At 35.9% G+C, this 25,816-nt stretch overlaps 4 protein-coding genes across 4 annotated transcripts; 2 read left to right on the forward strand and 2 right to left on the reverse strand.

Moving 5' to 3' along the window:
• Positions 1–711: 711 nt before the first annotated feature.
• On the reverse strand, positions 712–12,874 carry LOC106137008 (MFS-type transporter SLC18B1-like). Its single transcript, XM_060954400.1, has 12 exons — positions 12,443–12,874; positions 10,061–10,301; positions 8,587–8,660; positions 7,651–7,867; positions 7,009–7,099; positions 6,097–6,331; positions 5,544–5,642; positions 5,083–5,178; positions 4,451–4,622; positions 1,899–2,094; positions 1,137–1,648; positions 712–804 (listed from the first exon to the last, which is right to left on the reverse strand). The coding sequence occupies exons 1-12, from the start codon at positions 12,592–12,594 to the stop codon at positions 724–726; spliced, it is 2,166 nt and encodes a 721-aa protein (XP_060810383.1). The 5' UTR covers positions 12,595–12,874; the 3' UTR covers positions 712–723.
• A 1,428-nt stretch (positions 12,875–14,302) lies between these two features.
• On the reverse strand, positions 14,303–22,714 carry LOC106137018 (eukaryotic translation initiation factor 2A). Its single transcript, XM_060954528.1, has 12 exons — positions 22,558–22,714; positions 22,334–22,475; positions 22,033–22,168; positions 21,603–21,682; positions 21,025–21,203; positions 20,540–20,694; positions 20,321–20,405; positions 19,804–19,978; positions 16,512–16,688; positions 15,927–16,180; positions 15,506–15,693; positions 14,303–15,167 (listed from the first exon to the last, which is right to left on the reverse strand). The coding sequence occupies exons 1-12, from the start codon at positions 22,580–22,582 to the stop codon at positions 15,042–15,044; spliced, it is 1,722 nt and encodes a 573-aa protein (XP_060810511.1). The 5' UTR covers positions 22,583–22,714; the 3' UTR covers positions 14,303–15,041.
• Positions 22,715–23,334: 620 nt separating this feature from the next.
• On the forward strand, positions 23,335–24,983 carry LOC106136913 (armadillo repeat-containing protein 7). The gene is made up of 3 exons (XM_013337580.2): positions 23,335–23,623; positions 23,930–24,100; positions 24,595–24,983. Exons 1-3 carry the CDS (start codon positions 23,515–23,517, stop codon positions 24,843–24,845), a joined length of 531 nt encoding a protein of 176 aa, XP_013193034.2. The 5' UTR covers positions 23,335–23,514; the 3' UTR covers positions 24,846–24,983.
• Positions 24,889–25,365, forward strand: LOC106136914 (hydroxyacyl-thioester dehydratase type 2, mitochondrial-like). The gene has a single exon (XM_060953305.1). The coding sequence runs from the start codon at positions 24,889–24,891 to the stop codon at positions 25,363–25,365; it is 477 nt and encodes a 158-aa protein (XP_060809288.1).
• The last annotated feature ends 451 nt before the right edge of the window (positions 25,366–25,816 follow it).

Consider the following 25,816-nt stretch of genomic DNA (forward strand, 5'->3'; position numbering starts at 1 on the left):
TGGTTTAATAAGAGGAAGCCCATTTAAAAAGCTCGAATGCCAATCCATATTTATTTTTATTTATTTAATAAAGTAACATCTTTTGTACGGATAATTATCATATTTGCGGCGATAGAAATGTAGTAGTACATTTTTAGTAATTATAAAGCTTTCACGGCGTTTATTATTTTCTGTTGTTATTGTCAAATGTTATTATATTTTTTCATCTAGCTGTAATATAAATTATACTCTCGTATACATTGTCCCCTTAATTACTTAATATACGCGCTACATAGAACGCAATTAATATACACAGAGAACAATTTCCCGGCTACGTTTCAGTCTTCCTTGCCCTGTTTGACTACTGGACAGTGGTCAAGATGGGAAAAATCAAAATTTCTTCCGTAGAATGTCGCGAAATCGTCAGCAGAGGTCGATTTGACTGGGATTTCATAATATTGTAGGAGTTTTAAATATTGGAAAGGGGGAAATGTTCATCGTGGGAATGGAATGTTTCAACCTCTTGCTAATTCTGGGTTCCTAGTATTGTGCACAACTTTTGAAATATTTTTGCTATTCGGAAATGCCAGGCATCAAAGATGAAGCAAAACTTGTACACGTATGAGCGAGCTTAGAAATTAAATTAATGATAACAAGTGTTAGTAATTCATACTATTTAATTAGTTAATATAATAAAATATTTGAGAATAACATGTATTAATTATTTCTTACACTGAATTCTAACTATACTTCGCAGGCACCTGCAGATGAAACCGTAACAGTTCCCTTCACATACGTCACGCCGTCTCTGCACTCACAACCATCCTGAAAATATTGACCTATTTTTAACAGCTATTAGTTTAAAAATATGAAATGCATGAATGCCCTTTGAATGAATGAAAATACGTTGATCGATACGTATTTGCAATACTTTAACGTGGTATGAAGGTAAACTAATTGGCCATGTATTTTTCAATAGGGAACTAAACATATGGCTCACCGCCTGAAGGTAACTTGGGACGGTTATGTGTTATTATTACCTATGATTAGGAAATTAATTGAAAATCATGTTAGTAAAATGCACTAGCTTAGTTATAACTAACGTTTTTAAATATAGTAACTTAAAAAAGGGTGTTTGTATTTAATGATCAACTTACAAAAATGTCCACAGCCGTGGCGCAACTTTGGCTCTGTTCGTAGAACTGCACTTTCTCCAGATTGTGCCGTATGATTTCCCCTGAAGGTCTTCTGTCGTCGCTGAATGACATCAGCTTCGGCACCAGGCCTTTATTGTTCCTCTTCACCACCAAGTGATCCATATTGACATTCTCCATCACCACTGGGCTGCCAAAAATGGCGTTATCCAAATAGGTGCAATAGTTATCTTGATTATTCTTTGGTATTGTATTGTTATTTATGTTTATTTCGTTTTCAACTACAGTATTGACGTCTCCGTTGCCTAAATAATTTTGGTATAGATCAGGACTTTGATCAGATTTATTAGTTTCGCGTCTTGACCGTGACCTCCGAATTTTGATGTACATGTCGGTCATGTATTGGAATTTTAGGAAGTATGCAATAGCATCGGCCACGCTTGCTGAACCGCTTTTGTTGCTCTTATTGTGCATGAGGCAAAAGTGTCTTGGGGGCGAAACTCCGTAACTGATATCTGAAAATAAATTTAGAGGAGTTTTGAGTTTGTTTTTTCCCGTTCACTCGAATCACTCAAAAATGTAGCCTTTAAAATAAAAATAATTTAATTCAAGTTTTTTGTTGACAACCACCGCTTCTAAAAATGAGTGAAGAAGAAAATATTTCCACAATAAGTTATTGCTACGGTTTTCTCAAAACATACCAATACTGTGACAAGCCAAAGGATGATGATGTGTTTGTATAATGAAAAATTATATAATGCCTACCATTCCTAGAGAGACAAGAGCACGGAGTGAGCAATGGGGAGCGGTCAGTGACTCTGGTGGGCGCACTTCGTGTTCTGCAGAAGTGCTGGCTGTTCCACGTGGTGTCCGTGTAAGGAATGGAATCGCACATGGAATCTGAACACTGGACCCATTTTGCTGACTCGCGGAGTGAGAAGAAGGTTAAAGTGACCACTGCCTAAAAAGAAACCAATATAAGTTATAAATATATAACTTTAGTATAAAGAGAACCGCCTCCAATCGATATCCACCATTTTGTAGTACGCCGGTAAAATTTCTAAAACCTTCTCTTGTGTAACGTGATAAACAAAGTGTAAAAACACTTTCCTGAAAACCGCATCATAATTGGTTCAGCGAAAGGCGAGATATTCAGATAATCGCGGGCAAATATTCTGGTACATACAGGTCAAAGTGAGAACACAGTCTTTTGAACACGGCCAAAAATGAAGGCAATTTTCCTCCATTTCAAGATCCGAGAAACTTGAACGGAATTGACATTCGTTATTAATACTGAAGTGAGTTTTGTAAGAAATAAATATGGCTGAAAAAAAGTTGGTCAGTACGTAGGTATTCTGTGTCAATACTCAATACCTATTCTTATTATAACTGTAACCTTATAATATTTGTACTCCATTTGTTCAAACTTCATTACTAGGTTTGTTCAAGAATTTCCACTACTAACAATGGTCGCTAGGGATTACTCGAGATTCAATCAACGTGCACTGACCTTTCTGTTTTATTTAACCTTTCCATTAATGGATATGAAATACTTATGTGTAGTTATATTTAAGGTCATTGAGGGGGTGTAATGCTTTTATGATTTATCGATTGTGCATTGTGCTGGTAACAGGATTTCTAATCCTAATTCCTTCTAATTCTAATAGTGGACCATCTCCATCCGTAAAACATATATAAAAACCTTCATTCAAACGATCAACATCTTTTGTTAACCATAGTCTTCAAACCTCTGTCCATGGCTAACAGTATAAGATATGCGCCCAAGTAACAAATACAATAATTACGAATCAAATACGATAATTTCAACAAGGTGAATTATAGCTTAATGTTTTTGTCAAGGTAAAAAAAAAATCGGATTACACAATAGAAAAGCCATATTTAACTGGAAACTATATGGAAATGACATTATGTCCCCTTGCATCACACGCAATCACAGAATCAAAAACTTTAAATTTTTTGAAAGTTTGAAGAGATTTGAGAATTGAGATGCTACATGAAAACATACCACTCATATGACTGCATTCGGCACAGGAAGCAGTAAGCGCTTACTATCTCTACAGGGTGGATTTTTTGTATAAGTATTTTCACAGCATGTTTGTACGATGAAACTGAGTTTGGTTACAATAAAAACAATTTTTAACTCTCCCATACTTACAAATTGGTTGATCATCTGATCGGCCTTAGTATGACAAAGTAAATATGATATATATGTTCAAAGAAGTTTGAAATGTTATACAAACTATTTCTTGTTATGTTCTTGTTTATCTGTGGCGCGGCATCCCATCCTCGTCGCCAAATGATATATTTAAGTTGGCAGAGATTGTGAGGAGGAGGAAAGTGAGAGAATCATTGAAATTCAAAATGACTCCTCAGCCGAGCATAGTTCTGAGCAAGTGCAGGGCGTCAGTAGCGATGCAGCGGTGGTAGATCCGCCGGAAACTCTCACTCGCCCTAGACGAAATGTTCCACGGGTTGATTACAGAAAGTATTTGTAATTAATATCTACTAAAAATAACAATAGATAGTTTAGATGAATATTGTATCAGGCATGTTGATCAACTGCTTAATTATACCGGCGGTGAGAATGAAGTAGCTGATGGCCATCTACTTGATGATGTTTCTTTATCGAATCCTGTTACTGCTGTCTCTTCCCAAGAACCGGCTGCGATAACTCTAAGTGATGAAACTCAAATGAGTTCACAACCTCAGCATGTAACAAATAATAGAGACAGGGAAGTTGGCAGAGATTGTGAGGAGGAGGAAAGTGAGAGAATTGTTGAAATTCAAAATGACTCTTCAGCCGAGCATAGTTCTGAGCAAGTGCAGGGCGTCAGTAGCGATGCAACGGTGGTAGATCCGCCGGAATCTCTCACTCGCCCTAGACGAAATGTTCCACGGGTTGATTACAGAAAGTATTTGTAATTAATATCTACTAATTTAACAAGTTGTTATTTTTAGTTTAAATGTATTTAATAAGTATTATGATTAATGTACATAATTTTCAACAGGTTCTCAAAATAAGTGTGGAGGAATGATATATATGTTCAAAGAAGTTTGAAATGTTATACAAACTATTTCTTGTTATGTTCTTGTTTATCTGTGGCGCGGCGTCCCATGCGCGCGCATCTTAAAGATACATGGCATTCGTGTCCAAGCTATCCTGTGGTTTTATTGTATGATTATTTATAAATATCTATAAATATATCAAAATACCAATAAAATTTATATCTTCTGTATATTTTTGCATTATTCCGGAATGGATATGATTCAACATGAATTATAGTTTGAGTATTTACCATGGAGAAGCAAGCTGCAGCGCAAAGAGAAGCCGTCAGTGGGAACCCGTAATACTGGGAGAGCACGCCGCCTAGCGCTGGTCCTAGGACTTCGCCCAGCGAGTAGCAGCATGACCATAACCCTGCCACGGCGCTGTACGTGGCCAACGCTTCGGGGCATCCACCTTCGTATCTACAGAAGAATAATAAATCAAGATTGATCTCAAAACTATAAAATAGTGTCGTTGAATCATTTCAGTTTTGACCACCTACAACTTAGCTCTGTGGCGTGGTAATAAAGGCGATTCGATCGATTTGTAATGAATTTGGGAAGGTTGATATGCTGTTGATTCAAGGAATCAAGTTATTATACTTATATTAAAAACACTCACACGCTCCTTGATTAGTGGAGTGATTGTTTACGCTTTTTGAAATACCTAAAAAATCTGTAAGTGGATGCGTAAAGTGATAATGCTGCTTATTGTTCTAAAGCATTGTACTCTGTTTTTTCTAGTAAAATAAAGAACTTGTTTTCATAAAAAGATCTTTGTCTTTCAATCCTTTTAAGAAAGCTCACGCGACTTTTGTGGTCACAAAAATAAATCTCCTTTTCTCAGTTAACGTATTTTAGATATAAAGAAAATAAAACTTACATTGAACTAGTAAGTACTCCTTGGAATGTCGGCAGCAAAGTTAACGCCACAGACATTCCCAAAATAGACAGCGCTACTAGATCCAACCATAAATCACTGAAAAAATACACCAATAAATTTAACATTCAGAAGAAATGCGAAGATCAACTATAAATAAATACATACATATAACAAAATATACACGGAACAAATTACCAAGATTTTGCTAGACTTACAGTAAGTTTAAGACTTATGTTGGGTAATTAGGATAACTCAAGAATAGTATATTTTTAATAAAATACTTTATGTAGTTTAGATAAATATTGAAGTCCTGGCTGGGGATCAAACCCGGGCTTGTCTCAGAAGAAAGAATGCGGCCACTGTGTTACACAGGCCACCAAACATCTTTCTTGTAAGTTTCCTGTGAACATTACACTGGATTGGTATAGGTATAACTAATAATAAATTTTATAAATTCTTACCCTGGTAGGCCAGGAATGTAAGGACAAGGCCCCAGCAATAGCAACCCAATGCTGGACAGAAAAAGTCCCCACACCATCATACACCAGTGATTATGGACCCTGTAACATTATTTTACATTTACAAACCGGGACCTGTGGTTTGAAGGGAAGACAAGAACATCCAAAGAATCTTAATTTTGCATGTAGGCATACCTTCGCGAGAGGCAACAATCTGTTTATAGAACGTTTTGTCGTCCAGGGAAAAGTAGAAGGTTCTAGACGGCACGGAAGGTAACCTACGCGCTGGACCGACCAAACAAAGTCTGTTGTGGACTACTCCATTAACAAGTGCAGAAGGATGACTTCTTCTACACTGGAATGGACTAGCCAGCAAAGAATAATGGCGAAGCGTTTTATCTGACCCTCACAACATGACGACCACGACCACTCTGTCAAAAGTGTATCGATACACTTCACAAGAAATATACAAGCAAAATTGCTATAGTCTATCTATAGAGTGGTTTATATTAAAAAAAAAAACTAAATTGTATGTTTTATCACATTTTATACCTACCTGTCTGCAACCCATCCCCAAATTGGACTGAAGATTCCGTATAAACTGGAGAAAAGCAGGAAAATTAGTCCGATTTGTTTTGTTGATAGGTTGAATTGGCGTAGATGTGGCTCCAAGGTTGGGTCCAAGAACGCCCACGTATTGGATACTATGACTATCACCAAGCCAGTGATGATGATTGATGGAATCTTCACCAACTGCATTATCGACGCAGTTTTAGATCCATACACGTATTCTGAAAATATACGTAAAATTTAACGAAATAATCAGCGAGAAGACTTAGGCATTTTTTAATATAAAAATTGAATGTAACCTACAAAGTGAGAGCATTATACTAGACATACATAGCAGTTTTTACTATTTTTATGATAAAAATGATCGCTTAATGCACTCAACAGATGTTACTTAAGGTTCTCTCTACCATGTATGAGGGATAATACGTGGAAATGTATGTATAGCTCGTCGCGGGCTCTTCTTACGCTACGCCCAGGCTACGAAATCTCTAAAATTGCTACTCTTGCTACAGTATGGCTACGACGTCTACAATGGCTACGCCCAGGCTACGAAATCCCTAAAATTGCTTCTCTTGCTAAAGGATGGCTACGATGTCTACGATTGCTACGGCCCGGCTATTTTAATTGAATATTTTAAGATTATTAAATATATCGATGGAATCTTTGATTACCCACGGCTAAGAACAACACAGGCTTCCGACTCCGGAAGCCGTGTTGCTTGAAGAGCTCTAAGCTGACAGTTGCGTACATAATTCAAACAATTAAATAGTATTTTTTACATTGAAAACGTAAGATTCATTTTCAGTTATACCTTAATTCAAACAGGCTTTTTAAAAGCCAGTGGTGTAAAACAATGTACGTTCCGAATACTGAATTAAAATAAATAAATCAGAATTACCTTCACAGTCAATAAGCAAGAAGTAGTTTATAGGCACGGTGAGCACCATCACCACTCCCAGACAATAGAATGGGAGACCGAAGCCCCCGATCTAACTGAAACATTAAAATATCTAATATAAAAGTAGCAGTATTCGTTACCCTTTGAGAATAGGAATCCCTGTCCATAAATTGTCCCCGACTTTATATTTTTTGGTCTGCCAGTGACCGCAATTTCAGAAGCGGGTTAATGTATGTAGAATAGCGGGTAGAGAGTTAAGGATGGCTCTTCTTTGTAAAATAAACGTTAGTAAAAACTTATAGAAAACACGTACATATTACAGATAGTTTATTTCTTTGAGACCTATCGTAAAACAAACACACGTTCGTTTCGTTTCTTATCTTGTGGAATTCTCCAGGTTTAGCGGTCTGGGCTAGTCTTATATTACCTATGTATAATTTCTGTATGCTTAAGAGTAGGTTTCAGTTTGAATGAGGATATTTTTACTCTTAAACTCTGATGACATTCCCTGTTCCATAAGTAGCATGTATTTAACCAACTACAAAGGATGGTTATGTACGCAAACGTAAGGAGCTGTCACAACAGTTACCCTATTTCATTAGGCCCCCAACTGTTTAACTAAATAACTACTCCAATTCGTACCGAGTACAGCAGTCCACCAATAGCAGGCCCCACAGACATGCCAAGGCCGACGAAGGTTTCCAGGATGCCAAGCACCGACCCAATACTCTCAGGGAAAGCGTTGACCACAAACACGTAGCTGGCGGTCGCGTACGCACTCGCCCCCAGAGCCTCGAGTCCGCGCACCACGAAGCACAGAGCAGTGAACGTCGTCTTGTCCTCCACTAGAACTAGTGTCCTGAAAATAATTACATACATACATACATACATATGATCACGTCTATATCCCTTGCGGGGTAGACAGAGCCAACAGTCTTGAAAAGACTGAATGGCCACGTTCAGCTATTTGGCTTAATGATAGAACCGAGATTCAAATAGTGACAGGTTGCTAGCCCATCGCCTAAAAGAGGAATCCTAAGTTTATAAGCATATCCCTTAGTCGCTTTTTACGACATCCATGGGAAAGAGATGGAGTGGTCCTATTCTTTTTTGTAATTGTGCCGGGAACCACACGGCACCTGAAAATAATTTAATACTGGATTAATTTGTTTATATTATACGTGTAACTTAGTAGAGTGAAAAATGTACAGAAGATGCAGTCATTACGAACGGGGATTAGACGAAATGGAGACGATAGAATGTCGGTTCGCTACTAAAATGTTTCATTTTTGTTGTTATGTATTTATCATAATTATCTTATGAGCATGTCTTAAGTCCGACAGGACAAAGGCCGACAGGGCTTAGGCTTTGTATTTTTTTGGCTAAGAGGAAAATTTATTAATTTTTATTGGAAAATGTCTTTAAAAGTAATAAACCGTTAGGATATTTATATTTCATCGATATAATCGATGGTGTACCTACTTTTATGATAAGGTGATGGCAGGCTCAAACACGTGTTGTCTATATAATCGTGAGGACAGTCTGATAATCTATAGATAAAAACTGACTGAACTTTACCCAAACAGGACGTTGCAGGCGCCAGCCATAAACATGCCCGCAGTAAACAGGAACTTTGCACCAACTTTTGGTAACTGAAAAATAGAAAATATATTTTACTTTTAATATAACTCTTTTACTAAAGCGAATGCTTGTTGTTTAGTGCTCAGAGGGAAAAAGGATGAGTACGTATGTGATAACAATATAGATATATAAGTAACGAAAACCTTATACAATCCGAAAAGGATAAGTACAGGAAATTAATTAATCACATAAATTACTACAACATTGATGATTGCCGACCTTCATCGTTGAAGATGGCACCGTAAGAAGAGAAAAGAAAGTGACAATACCGTCTAGGATGCGGCATGTACCGTCACTAGACCGATAAAGAAAATCGGCATGTAAGTATTGACATATGAGTCTAAAATTTTTAATTCTTTACAGTTTCTTTAACCCACGTAAGTTTCCCACCTCCAGTTTGGTGGATCGGATAGGGTTGTCGTAACATAATAGGTTTAAGTATATCTGAAATTTCTCAAAACTTAAAGAGTAAATAATGTTTTTTGGCAAAATTTATATTAATTTTCGTCATTGGCTTAAGTAGTCAGAGAAGAGAGTTTGAAGTTGACTGTACAATAAAAATCATATAAAGTCGACCTCCTATCACTAATAACCTGTGCCTGATAACTATTACCCATTTGCTATTACATATAGCACCTTCCATTTGCGTAACATAGCGAATACTACCTAGTTATTTTCCTGGAATAAAAGCCGTAACCTATTTGCCGAATCACGTGGGTCCCTGCTAATTCCCGAATGTTAGCAAACGAACGCTTATGTAGGAGTAATTTTAACATGAACATTGTAGTGGGACTTTACTTACTAAAGTAATTACTTAGGGCCAGAATTACAACATACTATTATTACATTATTCGATTAGTTTCTTATTGCTGCGTGTTTTTGGAAGAAAGATACGGTAATTAAGTAACTATGTATTTATTTTATTACAAAAGGTCAAGTTAAAATACTCTGTGAAAATACTATTACAATTCTGTACCTTAGTTGGATGAGTTCTCCCACGCGCTACTACAACGTTTGATAAGGTCATGGTCTTTTATGTTCCTAGCATTGAAATAATTGTGGACTCAGTCTTTCATTACCGAATAGTTAAATTTAATGGTTATCCAGGTACATAGTCTATAAAAAAGTATTAACAATTTTCTACATTTTATAACTTTGCATGCATTTAAAATGCATGCAAAGTTATAAAAGGATAAATAGGTATAACTACCAATGGTAGTATATATAGGTATAAATACCTAGTATGGTTTTTATTAAAACCCTAAACTGACGATCTGCAATAAAAGATTACTCATTAAATTTGGATGAATTAAAAATATATTGAATCAATGGATCAATGGAAAAATGTTGTCTGCCCTGTTCTAAGAATTGTAAAAGTGTGAATTTAATAGCAATCCCCAAAAATACTTACAAATTTCCCAAAAACCGGGGAAGTAACAAACATGACGACCGCGTAAAAACTGAACACCACTCCGCACATTGTGTCAGAGAGGCCCTTCATGGAGGCTTCTCTAGGGAAAAAAGGCGCCATGATGCTCATTGAGCAGAAGCTCATGAAATCCACCAAGGCCAGGGACGCGAGTGTCAGCCGCTGTCTTCGCGATAGCAGCCTCACGGCTCCCGGCCGCGGCATGGTTTGTGTCCTTACTAACCTGTTGACAGTTACTATTAATAATTCTGTGCCTATAGGGCATTAGTGGCCATGTCATTCAATATATTTAAAACAAAAAGAGGTATTTTTTTGTATATACGGACATATGAGCGAATAACCTTCTCTCCAGAAAGGTGAGGACGTAACCATACTAAACTAACACCAAGAACATGATGATGATAAGGAGGTCAGGCTAGGAGTACCCTAAACCGGCGAGCTGTATGAAGAGAGTGATAGGTAATTCTAGAAGAAGCAATGCAGACATCGTGGCAAGTGTAAAGAAGTATAGGTAACTCTGCCTACTTCTGTACTTATGGGTTATACTAGTTTTGATAACCAAGGAACGTTGGCTATTACAAGCAAATGCTATCTGTTTGACGAACGTCGTGTATCTCTCGTTAAAAACTAATTAATATGTAGGTAAGTCAAAAATATCGACAAGAATTATTAAAAAATATAATCCCTACTCTAAAAGAGGTACACTGTTAGCCACAAGCTAAAACTATTCAGGGGACTTGCAGCATAAACTTTTTACAATGCAACTCAACTCGACTAGTCTGACCTCCGCAAAATCTGCAGGCAATCTCAGCGGCAGTTGCAGGTTTTCCTACAATGTTTTCTCTTTCACAGTAAGAGCAACGGTTAGTAATTAAACCAATGCATAACTCTATAACTTGGCCTCCCTATGTATGATGCATCACGGTTTTAGCCGAATGCGACAGAAGGAGTTACAGAAGTTATTATTCGATGTTAACCGTTCGATCACCAAAGCTTTTGGAACTACGTACTACAAATATTGCGCCATAATAATTAATTAATTGGGTTCACACCCCCACTGATTGTCGTGCCTACTGTCTGACCATATCTGCGTCTACACACATGACTGCAGATAAACATTCGAGTTCACTGTCATCGTTCCTTTACGACATACTCGTACATATTACATTACTCCCTTCTCTTTGCACAACATGTACGGATTCTTTCCTAGCAGTGACGGTGGTACCTATAATACCTACATAGCAAACATACCATATACATACCTAACATTTATATACCTTATTTACTTAGTTATTTTTATTCATCAACGTATGATTACTTACTTGAACTAAGGTTCTCTACAAAATTGAGGTATAAAAAATTGTATTTGGAGACTCCAATACATGTACCTACACCTAGCTGAAACAGTTGACAGTACCTAAATAACAAGATCTTCAGAAGTTACTTATGCCTATATTTCAAGTGCATCCCTGGGTCATATTTATGGGTCAGTTTTTAAGTATCTAATTAAATTAAAAGCGGTGGATATGAAATTTAGGGTATGTGTATCTTAATAACAATTTGTTAACGACACTTTTGTGGGAGTAACCGGCGATTTATACGTGGGCTGATTTTAAATTTTGGTCTTGGATCTTAAATAGGATCCAGGCATGCAAAAATTTTTCGGCTTAATTATGTGGAACTACTGGTGTCGGTAGTAAATCAAATCTTTAGTCACTACACGTACAATATATCTACGTTGAAGTTATCTTTAAATACCTACTTCGTCTAGAAGTGATCGGAAGATAAGGAACGATAAGCTTAAAAGTACACCAGTTTTTTAAATACCTACTAGGTAAATTACAAATCAGTTTTGTCGTAAACCGTAAACTAAGCTGCATATGAGTTCCTTATACAAATGTGCAATATACCTAAATAGATTTAACTTAACAATGTGCATTTTAGTTAAGATTAGCTGAAGCAATAGAAATTTAATATTGGCAATAAACAATCGAATAAGGAATTTTACCAATAATACTTGTGAAACTAAACAAAAAATATATAATCCCTTCAATTATTATTTTTTATATTAGTGATCTAGTAGTATTTAGTAACACTTGCTTATTGTTACCTCTTATTTAGCAAGTACATAACATTTATGTATATACTTAATTGTCAGCAAATAGGAGTGCATATTTGTATGTAGGTATTTGAAGGACTGAACTGTTAGATATTATCTTTGAAAAATTATTATAATTTGATTATCGTTGTAATTGAGTGATAAGGCGCAGATAAGTAGATATTAACGTAACACCGAAATGCTAAAGATACAAAAGTATGATAACTTATTTTAGTAAACGAGTGCTTTGAAATAAAAATTGTTACCGTTCTCTCAAAATCCTTATTTCCGAGCCCCCATCATCTGGTGGCCCACCAGACCAGGAATGAACCCGACGTAACCTTCCCGAATCGGGAAGAGATCGCCGGCCTCCCCACGTGGCCGCGAGATCATCTGCTTGAGTAGATGTCTTCATCATTCTGCTATCAAACACTATATCCACTGACGACTTGCCGTTGCCACTCACTCACGATTCACTACTCCTAGTTCTTTCAAAACCTCTGTCCAAAAGGCGAGTGCTCTCGTCACTTTCCTCACAATCTTTATCCATATTGCCTCGGAGAACGTTCGTCCGGCAGTCAGTCACGCTGCACGGAATTTACTAGATAATGTGCAAGTATTATTAGACGGTAAACATATCGGCGCAGTATCGGCCAGTGTCAATACACCGAGCTCCTTACGTACTGACTATTGTGACATATCATTTTTAATCGATATCTAATCGGTGTAAATAAAACTTTGGAGGATATATGGCACTTGTTTTGTAAATGGCCGCGATTAACGGGTATTTTGGAAATGACAGATGTTATAAAATGTTAGCTACCCTTGAATAGACTAACCATTAGGTATTCCAACATGTAGGTAGTTATCTTTGTAGATACCTTCCTACTTCATAAGGTCTATCTGCAATTTCTTAAGGTTCCTACACAATACAAACTTTATTTATATACTATTTAGTTATAAATAGTTTATTCAAGATAGTTATACCTATGTAGTTTGTTGTTAATTCGTTCGTATCTACATTCTTTGCGTTTAGGCGTAAAAGCCGAATAGCCAGTTACTTTCAATTTATCATATTACACTAGAAATCCGGCCCGGCTTTGCACTGGTAGCATTATAGATATATTCCTTCCTCAGAAAACCTTATTTCCAACATTTCAAACAAACTCCGTCCACAACTTTCCGACATGAGTGCATAGATACATGCAGACAGAAAAAGGGGGACTTTATTATATGTATACTTATATTATATCTATGGCGATTGTAGGTATTAAGCGTAGTTACTGTGTGTTATTAAATATTTTAGTGCTGCTTGCGTTGGCATAGTGAACTTCAAAGAAAATCCAAATAAATAAGGAGGTAAAGTTTGTCTGCCTTTGACTCTTGCTAATTAGTTCCGTTGACTTTTGTAGTTCACTGCTGGACCTAAGAAGACGCCTGCATCCAGGTTCAAGCATGATATGGTTAACTACAGGGTATTATTCCTATGTTGCCCTTTATAAGGTGTCACCTACATTAATAACGGTATCTAAATGATCCCTAATTAGGCGCCCGCTGGAAATAAAACTCAATGGAATTTCACGAAATAATCCATAATACGAACCAACAACTAGTCCATGACGTCCCTGATAACGCGTGGGAATTCTCCAGAAATGACTGGAATTTTTTTTCGAATATAGTCGAATACAGTCATTACGGTATTGATATAAAGTTTATTTTGGTCAGTGTTATACTATATGAAAATTTGGGCCGTAGTCAATAACTGATAGCAGTATTTACAAGGCAGAATAACCTTAATATAACCAATGACCAGTCAAGAACATGTCAACCTACCCAAATTCATTGCGAATTCGTCTTTATTACCACATCTTAAGATGCGCAGATGCAGGATGCATGAGAATAATATTTGCAACTTGCTTTTATCCGCAGTTTCGCCCGATTCGGTATTATTTATAAATAGTAAATGCAACACGAAAGTTTAAAATTTGTAGTATTATAGATGTTTTATACATAGGTCACTTTTTTATATATCCCTCGTGTGCAAATCCCTGAACTCTAGTTATGCACTAAAGATATTAAGGCTGTGAACAAAAAGACTTTAATATTTTTAATATTTTTTTTTAATTACATAACGTATATATATTTATTTATTGATAACAATTATGCAAGATTCTTTAAATAAGAAAATTTAAAAAGTCAAATTTATTTTGATGTTATTTGTATGTTTGTACATTTCAAAGTACTATTTTAAGGCATGTTCCGGAATACAGACTTATCCCTGAAAAGAATTCCGTACAAATTCAGTTATCATCGACCCGTCACAATGCCGTAGAAAAAGTATCCGAACCAAACGAAATCATGTGTCCTTTCGAAAATAGATCTTAAAGTATTGAAATTAACAGTAGTTTAACATTTAAGGATTGTCTGCTTTGTTGTAATACATTAACATCCATTTTTGAATGGTAAACATCTTATAAAAGTTCGGACGCTTTCTTTGATTTTGCTCTCATCATTTACATATAATATGTTTTAAGTATACATATTTCATTATTAAGCGCCAAAAATAACAAAAATCGACTTACATAATAGTAAAAAAATAAACACTTATTCTTAAATGAAACCTAACAAAAATTCATTTAAGCAGTCGTATAAAACTGTCACTAACGTAGGACATAAAATTACCGCAAAACCGACCGACCGTTGAACAAAATATCATCGCGTATACAATAGTGTGTAAATGCTTGGAAATAAGTTATTTTTTTATTCAAATTAAATAATGGCAGTCAAAAATCGAATAAGTCTCATATTTGCAGTAACGTAGTATCCTACAGTGCAGTACTCTAAGATCGTCAAGTATAATTGACATCATAATCGTAGCTGAGCCAACTCATGCAATAGAGCTTGTTCGTTTTCAATCTTGGCTAGTTGGTTCAACTCCAGTTGCTTGCCGGCTGCCTTCTGTTGCTTCAACTTGTCTATGTCACTAAGTTTCTGAAAATGAAGAAAAATTAAGAAAATTTAAGATCTTTGTCTCGTGACTAATATTGCAAGTAAATATACAATTTCATTCATTCATTAACAATAAAAAGGTCGTGCAGTCTGCTTATTACCGAACATTGACAATACATATGTCTCATTTTCACTCTTTCTGTCACTTCCTATAATCAAATACAAATTCCTTGCCCAAGTTTGCAAAATATACGCCACGCCTTTTTGTCCTGGGGTTTCCCAAGACAGAAATTCGCGGAGTAAAGAAAGTTGGAGTAAAGAAAGAAAAGAGTTAAGGCTATTATCTATAATAAGTATTCCTTTCACTTAACAATCGTTACCTTATTGATGTTCTTAATTTTCTTATCAGTTTCCGGATCGCCAGTAGAGACGAACGCGGGTCGCGGTAAGGCGGGGGCGGGGGCGGGGGCGGGCGCGTCGCCGACTCCTTGCGCGCGCTCTTCTGCCTTGCGCTCTTTACGTGCTTCGCGCTTCTGCTTCTGCTTCAATGCTTGTTTCGACGGCGCAGCTGCAGAGTTTAATTACAAAAGGCTCAAATCCTCGCTCTGGAGACATCAGCAGTTTCCAATTTTAAATAAGTAATTTAATCACCGACACAACAATTATCTTAAAAGATTTACCAAAAAAGTGTTATAAAAAGCTCAGCTTTCTATTATTAGTAATTTTCAAACAAGCACGTGGACGCATAAACTGATGACGGACGAGGCGAAACCTGAACCCCAAAAAATAAAGGAAACTTACCAGAGGAACTTTCTCCCGGCTTATGTGGCTTCTCATGTTCATGTAACGTGAAGGTCGACGGTTTATTCCTAGCCCCGGGCGGCCTGTAAGCGCCTACTGCTTTAGGAGTGGAATCCTCGATGCCTTTAGGAACAGTCTTCGATAGTTCACTCTTTGGGTAACTGCCTGGGCGGTAGCTGATCGCCAGGAGGTTTTCTTTCTCTTGACACACCCGCTTGTGCATAAGAACGCCGGTGTAGTGCCAGATTTTGTAGCTATAAAAATAAATAATTTGATAAGGTCAGTTATAAAGTTTGCATTTGTTAGAGTTCTCTTTCCAACCTTTTTATTCTCTTTATCCGATCGGCCCCATGAACAGTATTTAGACCATTATTATTATTCTTGACGCCAAGCCAGGATTTCTTCGACCTGCCACTTTTCCCTGAACCCAGCGCAGGCGTTGGGGCAGACATTAGTTTGCCAGACAGTCTGTAGGTTTCCGCAAAATATATGGCCGTACCAGCATGCCTATGTCACGGATGTGTAGGCTGCCACGAATAAGGAAACTAATTATTAATATAGTAATGCTATATTAAAATATCGTACCCGTTCCCGACTGTCAGTCTTGGATAAGTAGTCGCAGTAAGAAAGGTTTCCCCTCTTGGGTCCCATTGTAAGAAAGTAGAGTCGGGCGCCGCACAGGACCCCAGTTTCTTGTAGCCGCGCATGTCCCATATTTCTATGTTACCACCAGCTATGTTTCCGAATCCGCCGATTAGGAAGTGTACAATGGAGTTAAAGATTTTACAGGACTTATAAAGGAAAAATAAATAGAAATATAAATTAAAAAAAAAGTTATGTAAGTTCGAATGCGACCTATTTTAAACATAAAGACAATAATAGTTTTAAGCGTCCGCCATCTCGGTCGTTCTGCCTATTAGTGTTATGAGAACATCTTCTATATATAGTATATATATCTATATATAGTATATATACCTATACTCGTACTATACATTCAGTCAGAAAAGTATCGGGAATGGATTATTTATTTATGGTTCCAAATTCAAATTTTTGTTTTTTTTGTTGTTGTTAGATTGGCACAACTGTTTTCCATTTTGGCGCGGAGTTTGAGTTGCATCTGTTGTTTACATTAAATACAGTGCTATTTTTAGTTATATCATATCTAGTGTGTATTGCTAATTTCATAATGGATAAAAACATCGAACAAAGAGTTTGTCTTAAATTTTGCATTGCCAATGGAATATCGTGTTCGGAGTCACTGAAAATGTTACAGAAGGCTTACGGTGAATCGACTTTATCAAAAACTCGTGCTTATGAGTGGTACAAAGCGTTCAAAAGCGGTCGAGATGTGATGGAAGATTTGCCTCGCTCTGGTAGGCCATCAACGTCTGCAACTGAAGTTAACATCGCAAAAGTGAAGGAAATAGTGACTGAAAATCCTCATTCAACTTTGAGAGAGATAGCCACCGAACTTTCTGTATCTCACGAATCGATCCGTACCATTTTAACTAATAATTTGGGTATGAAACATGTTGCCGCTCGGCTAGTCCCAAAAGACCTGAATTTTTTTCAAAAACTCAATCGCATGAGAGTCGCTGAGGACATGCTAGAACGAGTCAATTCCGACCCAACATTCATGAAACGCATTGTTACTGGTGACGAGACGTGGGTTTACGAGTTTGACATGCAAACTAGTCAACAAGCTTCGGAGTGGCGCCTTCCAACTGAACCGAAACCGAAAAAACCACGCCAAAGTCGTTCAAAAGTCAAAGTCATGTTAACTGTTTTCTTTGACTATCGCGGTGTTGTGCACTCGGAATTCTTGCCGGAAGGTCAAACGGTAAATAAGGAATATTATTTGAGTGTTATGCGGCGTTTAAGAGAGCAAATCCGACGAAAAAGGCCAGATTTGTGGAAAGAAAATTCTTGGATTTTGCACCATGATAAAGCACCTTCGCACAAGGCCATCATTGTGAACGAATTTTTAACCAAACACTCAACAAATACCATCGAGCAACCACCATATTCACCAGATATGGCTCCAGCCGACTTTTTTCTTTTTCCTAAACTCAAATCCCAACAAACATTTAGGCGACGATTAGAGCTTATTTTGTTACTTAGTGGGCTACAAAGGCATTACAGTAGCAACACTTATGACTATTGGCGATAAAGTGGCGTACCAAGTAACGTATATCACTTCTACTTATAATACAGAGTTACAAGCGCGACAATTAGGCGAGCTTAAAGGTTATGGATGTATTATGGCAAATCTTAACACTGTTGTACATGCACAGCATTTTGTGTTATAGCTTTAAGTGAATCTTAGAACTCTAAGATCTAAATAAGAATAAGAATTAGCTACTACCTCCAAAAGTGCTATGCAGGTGATAATAAACTCTTTACAAGAACCTAAAGTTGCACAATAGCGTTAATAAGCGCTACCAGCCTTACAATAGTGTTTATTTAATCTTATATAGAACCAAATGCTTGAAGTTATACAAAACCCTCTTGCATTACCTTAAGTCAAATAGGAGTATAATTTTTCGCTATAACAGATCCTATAGCGACTATTGTTACTTTTTTGTGACTAAAGGTAAAGTAATAGCGCTTAAGGTCACTACTGTATTTCTTATATTGACTACTTGTTTTTGACAATGGCGTCGCAACCAAAATAAACAAAAATTGTTGTAAATACGTGGAAAAGTTTTCAGTAAATAGACAACATACATCGGGCGCTCGAATTATTTGCCAATAAATATGTAACATATTCACAGTGTACTTCCCTTCGCAGCAAAAATATGCTTCCTTTCTCACCATACAATATCACTTTTTGTTGTTTAATATAAAAATCATTAGTCGTAAATTTATAGCCATTGAAAATAAAATTATTTATTATTAGATCACAAAATTAGTTTAATTATCTTGAATAGCGTTCAGACCGTTACAAAACACCTCCCTTTTAGCGCTTGAAAATATAATTAACGCCTTTGTATCTCTACTGTACCGCTTAAGGAGTCCGTTGACGCTTATTTACCCCTCTTGTATCGCTAAGAGATCCTGTTACCGCTATAATAACTTTCTTATAGCACTAATTGTACCTCTTAGCCAATTACCATAACTCTTGTATACCGTCATTATACAACCTTAAGTAATATAAAAATTGTGCCCAATTCGGGGGTAAAGTAGGGTTAGAGCGCGCTCTAACACTAATTTGTTACACCCATAAACCACTTTAGAATCTAGTTAGCGCTTTTATAGACTTATTATAAATCTTACTTTAGCGCCTAATTGTTACTTGGGATTACCACTTCGTGGCACCCGTTTTCAATCGGTAGAAGACATAAAAGAGAATTCGCGGCGAGAACTGACCTCAATTCCGGAAACAGCGTTTAAAAAATGTTTTGATGATTGGATTATTCGTTGGCGTAAGTGTATCGTTTCTAAAGGAGCATATTTTGAAGGTGATAAAATAAATTTGGATGAATAACAAACAGTTTGTGTATTATTGATCTTTTCCTGCTACTTTCTTGACAGAGTAGTATATATATATATATATATATATATATGTCTGATATCGGAGGATCAGTATCCTCCGATATCAGACATACATTGGTATAAATATTACGACACAGTTGTCGTAATATTTATTCAGATTTGTTTAATTAATCCAAATTCGGCGTTAACAAAACGTACTATTCTTAGACATTTTCAAAGGAGTGACCACAGTCTTTATCCTTCAAGTCTCAAATTGAGATTCACGGCAGCGAAGCCCGGTCTAATATCGACATAGAACATTATTATTAATGTACCTCATGTTATTAAAATTCTCAGCCCAATTATACTCAGTACAATATTGAAAACTATCACAAAAAGGATATGATTTCCTTCAGGCGGGAAGTATATCGAGTTCCAAGCGCCCGTCCCGAACTCGTATAGCGGCTCGCACTTGGCATTAAAGAGAGTAGCCTTGGCTGGCGCGTGGCCGTACACCGCCACCCACTCGTTAGAATTGCTGGGGTTCCAGGCTAAAGAGTGGATCGGGCCTTCCTTGCCTGCAATAGAAAATACACACACCTCTTCACCAGTTACAGAGTATACAGTAATTTTTTTTTACTTTCAAGCCATGTTTGTCTAAATGGCTGAAAAATAGAATTGAGATTCAGAGATAGTGATAACTTTAAAGAAATATTGTTTGTTATGTTGGCGTGTGAGATGGACGGACATGAAAGTATAGAATTTGGAACAGGCACAAGACATGCTGCTACCTGCCTGCTATCAATTTTAATTCGCGGCCCGATCCGGCAGTGCACACAGTTTTATGTTATTTTCCAAAGATTTATCATCAGTAATATATTTTAGAAATAATTGGACAAAAGTGTGTAATAGGTACGTACTGAATGTCATGTTTCCGGATTTCCCTTTTACGTCACCGTGTGATAATGATTGCTTTCCGTAATACGATCCACCAGTCTTGTCTACCTGAAATTAATATGTAAAAGTCAGTCTACGTATGATCATTAAAAATCTCTTTCGCCTGACAAAGGTCTGACGAAATTACATCGCCTACATAAAAATAATTGATTGCATTGCACTTTTAATTATATGAAACTCACATCTGTCTGAGTCAGGACGAACACATTAGTGCCCCGTCGGTTCCAGTGGAAGGCGGCTTTGTCGGCCTGGAACGAGGACCGCGTGATGACAGCATGGCCGCTGTCAAACTGAGGGAACCTGAACACGCGCCACACAGAGGGCTGTCCTTGCTTACCTTGAATTAAAAATAAACTATTGGTTTATAAGTTGCCAGTAAAACATGATAATAGTAAAAAATTTACTAATTCTTTTATAATATTTTTGGCTATAAAAGACTGGTCATCTCTTTAAAAAATAAAATATTTCCTTTTTTTCTTAAAGCAAAATGCACTATGTAACATAACATAATATACCTTGTGTTACTGACTGACTAAGTGGCTGATGACAACATATCTATTGAGTTTGGTTGAAATTTTGGTCCCTGTTTTTCAAAAGTGTAGGGGAGTACCTATACCTGAACTTTCCAGGGAATTTTATTTCTTGATCTAAATGATAAAACACTCACCTAATGTAAACACTGCTATATAGTAATTGGGTCCTGGACTTGGTGAAAAGCTGAATGACTTAAGTTTCTCCTCTTGTATATTATATGTGTAGCGATCTAACTGTCCATTTTCATATAATAGTATCCTGTTGTTTGCTTGGATGGCAAACAACTTCTCATCTGATGACCATTGGGGTTCCCTGCAATATTTATTTAATGAAATTTAAAATTATACATGCATTTTATTTAAAATTGAATTGAATGTGGCTTTATAACAGAGTTGCAAACAAACTTTACTTGTTGCGAAAAGATTTGGGAGAGTTCTACAATATGATATCAGTGGCTGGCTCAGTCAGTCAGTGTTTAGTTTTAAAATATATACATATATAAAGTCAAGTCTATATTTCTTGCTGGTAGACAGAGCCAACGTCTTGAAAAGCTGAACATGAGCTGAACAGCTCAATGGTAGAATTGAGATTAAAAAAGTGGGAGCTTGCTAGCCCATTACCAACATGAATCCCAAGTTTAGAAGCCTTTCTTTAGTTACCTTAAGCAACTAAAAATTTAGTTTTAAAAGTAAGCAATTGAAATGTAAGTACCATCCAGTCTGATTCTTCTGAGTAAATGAACCCACAACTGCACCAGTATCAGATTTGTAAACATGGAGATTTGGTTTTCCCTGTAATTAAAATAATATTCATGTAGTCCAAAGTTACTTCATCAACTATTTAACAATATTGCACGCCATCACATCATTACAGTAAAGTGATTATATCACAAATACAAGTTATTTAAGCTTATTAAAAAAAGAGCAAGCTCTGCTGGAATTTAACCTAAATATCATTCGATATTAACTTTTTTGTGAAATTACTATTCCTATTTATTGGATATTATAAACAAAGATGAAGCAGACAAATCACACAGATTGACTTAGCCTCAATATAAGTATGGAAAGTGTACTACATACTTACTTAATATAACTTAATTTATGAACTTACCTTCAATAAAACTAAAAAATATTTTAAGTACCTGTGGGTTTTCTTTTGTCATAGCAAACAGTTCCCAAACCATGAAGTAATTATCCAGAGGAGAGAAGAACATGTCTTTGATATTGCCATTTATGGTAGCTGCCACAGTCCAGTCTGAGCATTTTAAAATTTCTGCCCTAAATGAAAGATGATTATGTAGAGGTAACTTCTAATGAGAAAATGATTATACCTAAAATTTATGCACTTTATTGGAACTCATAAGGCCAAAAATATTTTTTTACATACCTACTGTCGTTATTTTAACTTCTAATTTTGTTTCTTTTATATATTCAAGTACTCACTTTTTATCTGTTCTATAAGCAAGATAGGTGCCTTTAGGACTGTATACGATGCTACGTATGTTTGGAGTAGTTTCATCTCTAAGATTTTGTTCTCCAAAAGGCTCTTTAAATTCGACAAGAAATATATTCCTGTTGGTAAGTCCTGGAAAGTAAAACATAACCTACATTAAAACATTGCGGAAAGGCAACATGCTAGAGTAAAAATATCTTGATCAGGTTCATACCCGTAATATGCGGTAAAGTACTCATTTCTAATGAATTGATAAAGTGAAATAAAAAAATCGAGTTTTATATAAATTTATAATAAAATCGCATGGTCGTCAGTAGGTAGTATTTTGCGTAGTGTTGCCGATCCAGAGCCCATTTTCGATAAGCTATCGATAGTTGAGTAACAGCAATGGTATCTATAGGACTATCGATAGTATTGACATTGATACTATTGCTGCTGACTTTTGCAATAACTTCTTTCCCTCTCAAATATTAAAATGTCTCCTGGTGTCTCGCGCATAACAGGAAGTACCAATCATAATATTACTATTGAATCACGGCCCACTGTTGATAGCGTAAACATATCTATATTATCGATTTTATTGTAGTTTATTTATGTTGTACCAAAGTGATAGGGTACATGATTTTCGAGGTTAACTATCGATAGTAAAACTATCGATAATTTGTCAACTCTAAGCTTGTGCTAACCTAAAACTTTTTGATGGTTGTGTTCGTTTGACTTTGATGTTGACGTTGACTGAACCACGACAGCCTGACGATACAGCTTCAACTGACAATCTTTTTACCTGACTACAACAGAAAGAGGGTAATGTGGATACACATACTTTTGAATAGGCATAACGCGAATTGAGCATATTGCGACAAAGATATTAGACGAGTGTTTTTTGGTTGGACTACACTTTTGGTTGGATTACATACTCTTACGTTCTGCTGCCCTTGCTTCGATGTTTAAACAATTTTGTCTTGACAGTGGATCCTTTGTCAGATTGACAATGACAACCGACCGAATGCGGAGAACTTTCAAATCAAAATGGCGTTTGCATTTATGGCGCGTTAGAAAAAGTGCTAAAATAATGCAATATTGGGAATAAATAATCATTATTTTTGTGATAATTCAACATAGTTTTGCACCTTTAACTGGAACCCTCATATACTTACCTAACTAATCATCAATGTTCAGTAGTAAATATCAACTTCGTATACGTACCCCTGAAAATGGCACAGATCGTGAAAACTTCTTGTCATTATTAGTGGATGAATTTTTAAACTCAAATTCATTTGGTAAGTCATGTATTTAATTTGAATAATTATTATTGTAGCAATGATATTCTTGGTTATTGTAAAAAAATATTATTTATAACTTAGTTTACTGCCTAATGTTACTACCAGTATGAACAAAGTATGTACACAAATTTTATTGTGTTTTAGAATTCTTAGCTTCAAGCAGCTATTAATCTTAATAGGATTAGGACCTAGTATTTTATAACAATATGTTGTTTACATTTTTTAATGTGTACTCTTGAATATGAATAACCCCAACTATGATGGTTTATTGACCCACTTTTGAATTAATTGTTTTATTTTCAGATGCTAAATGCCAAGTTTTAGCTAATTTGGCGAATTTTGCTTACGATCCAGTCAACTATCATTACATAAGGAATGTTGGAGTTTTGGATATATTTCTACATGTCATTAAGAATGAGTCAAATAACACACTCTTAAAATTTGCCTGTGCTGGTGTCAGCAATCTTTGCATTGGTAAGAACTTATCAATTGGTATTTTATTTTGACATTGTATGTATTTAGTAGAGGGGTGTTCGTGGTGGAATCGGTTAGGTGTCCAGTTCCCGAATCCCACCTCGGCCAAGTACCAATGTCTATTTTTTAAATTATGCACTACATTAGTTTGATTACTTACTATGGATTAGGTTCCCCTGTAAATGTTGCAGAGGTCAAATGGTGTAAAGACCTGACTCACCCATTCCTCATTCACTCCTCTCCAGAGTTGTGCAGATGCAACCTGGACTAAAGCCAGGAGGAAGTAGACTGTATGTATAATTTAAACAAAAACTCTGATCAGTGGAATTTTGTGAAACTTCTCTTTCTCAAAGTTTTGTTTTCTTGTGTTGGCCAACCTATCAAAATGTTGACTTCTGTTCTGCATCAGTCCATTATACTTTTATCATGACATTTCTATATCCACAATTTTGTATTTATCATTTTGATAACAAACTTTCAATTCATATTTTCAGATCCCTTGAATGCTGAGTACATCTTGAAACATTTGGGATTGAAACACATAAAAGATTTACTGAACTCTGAGGAAAGTGAAACAGTGGCAAATACCATTACAATCTTAATATATCTTTGTACTGAGAAGACAAAGTCTGAAATCAACTCTCCTCAGGTTTTTCAAGTTATGCAGAGATTAAAAGATTCAGAGAACAAAGTACTGTCCAATTTGGCAAACATTTTCCTACAAGATGTCTGCAACGCGCATTAATTGTAATAAATATTCAAAGAAGTAATTGAAAAGCTTTTTCGAGATGAACAAAATACTTTCTAATAGGTTCCCCTACATAGCGGTGAACAATAAGAACTATCAGAAGATTTGTAAGTTACATACACCTACGTTTAGTAGCACTGCTTTCAAAGCTGGGGACAAAATTAGAATACAGAAAACATTAACACAGAAAGACCTGGACACATTTTCAAACCTAACAAGTGATCATAATTATTTGCATAAGAATAATGGTAATAAGAGGCCCATAGTTCACGGTGCTCTCTTGAATGGACTAGTTGCTGGTCTGATTGGTACCCATCTCCCCGGACCTGGTACAGTGCTGGTTTCACAGACTATGAAGTTTCCAAATAAATGTTTTGTGGGTGAGAAACTCACTATTAGTGTGGAGCTTGTTGATGTGAGGAAGATTCTCAAAGTTAAGTTTTTCTGCATTGTGGAAGAAGAAAAGAAGGTTGTGTTTGAGGGTGAGGCTAAACTTATATTAGCTAAAGACAGTTAAAAGAGTGTCCTCTATTGTTATAAGTAATTTATTTTTAATTAAGCCATACTTTTAATCTTTATGATTCTACAAAACAATAATACTTATTATATACAATATTTTAAAATTATCAAATCAATAAATGAATGTGCCAATAAACTATGTGAGAGTCAGATCAAACCAACATAAGATAATTAAAAAAGTACAATTGAGGTAAGATAGAAAATCTATCTAAACATTAGTAAGTATACATATAATTAAATAGTAGTAGTCTTATTAAAAAAAAATTACAAACCAATGTTGAATTCTGTCCATTTTTTGTCCATTATTATACAATTAGTAACTAATTAAGACTGATAGTCCCTAGCATTGATTTAACATTTTTAATTTTTATTATTTTCAACATGTCTGACTATTCAACCATATTGAACAGTACCATTTTATGCATTTTCCCATTTTCGTAAAACAATTT

This window comes from Amyelois transitella, chromosome 4 (assembly GCF_032362555.1).
Source record: "Amyelois transitella isolate CPQ chromosome 4, ilAmyTran1.1, whole genome shotgun sequence".
NCBI lineage: Eukaryota > Metazoa > Arthropoda > Insecta > Lepidoptera > Pyralidae > Amyelois > Amyelois transitella.

Coding starts and splice junctions, on each gene's coding strand:
- LOC106136914 (XM_060953305.1), top strand. CDS start 24,889: ATGAACAAAATACTTTCTAATAGGTTCCCCTACATAGCGGTGAACAAT.
- LOC106137018 (XM_060954528.1), bottom strand. CDS start 22,582: ATGAGTACTTTACCGCATATTACGG. Junction 21,204..21,602: donor CAGAAGAATCAGACTGGATG/GTACTTACATTT, acceptor TAAATATTGCAG/GGAACCCCAATGGTCATCAG. Junction 16,181..16,511: donor AGACTGACAGTCGGGAACGG/GTACGATATTTT, acceptor TTATTTTTATAG/CTACAAAATCTGGCACTACA.
- LOC106137008 (XM_060954400.1), bottom strand. CDS start 12,594: ATGATGAAGACATCTACTCAAGCAGATGATCTCGCGGCCACGTGGGGA. Junction 4,623..5,082: donor GGAGTACTTACTAGTTCAAT/GTAAGTTTTATT, acceptor ATTCTTCTGTAG/ATACGAAGGTGGATGCCCCG. Junction 2,095..4,450: donor CTGCAGCTTGCTTCTCCATG/GTAAATACTCAA, acceptor GTTTCTTTTTAG/GCAGTGGTCACTTTAACCTT.
- LOC106136913 (XM_013337580.2), top strand. CDS start 23,515: ATGTTCAGTAGTAAATATCAACTTCGTATACGTACCCCTGAAAATGGC. Junction 23,624..23,929: donor TTTAAACTCAAATTCATTTG/GTAAGTCATGTA, acceptor TTTTATTTTCAG/ATGCTAAATGCCAAGTTTTA. Junction 24,101..24,594: donor TGTCAGCAATCTTTGCATTG/GTAAGAACTTAT, acceptor TCATATTTTCAG/ATCCCTTGAATGCTGAGTAC.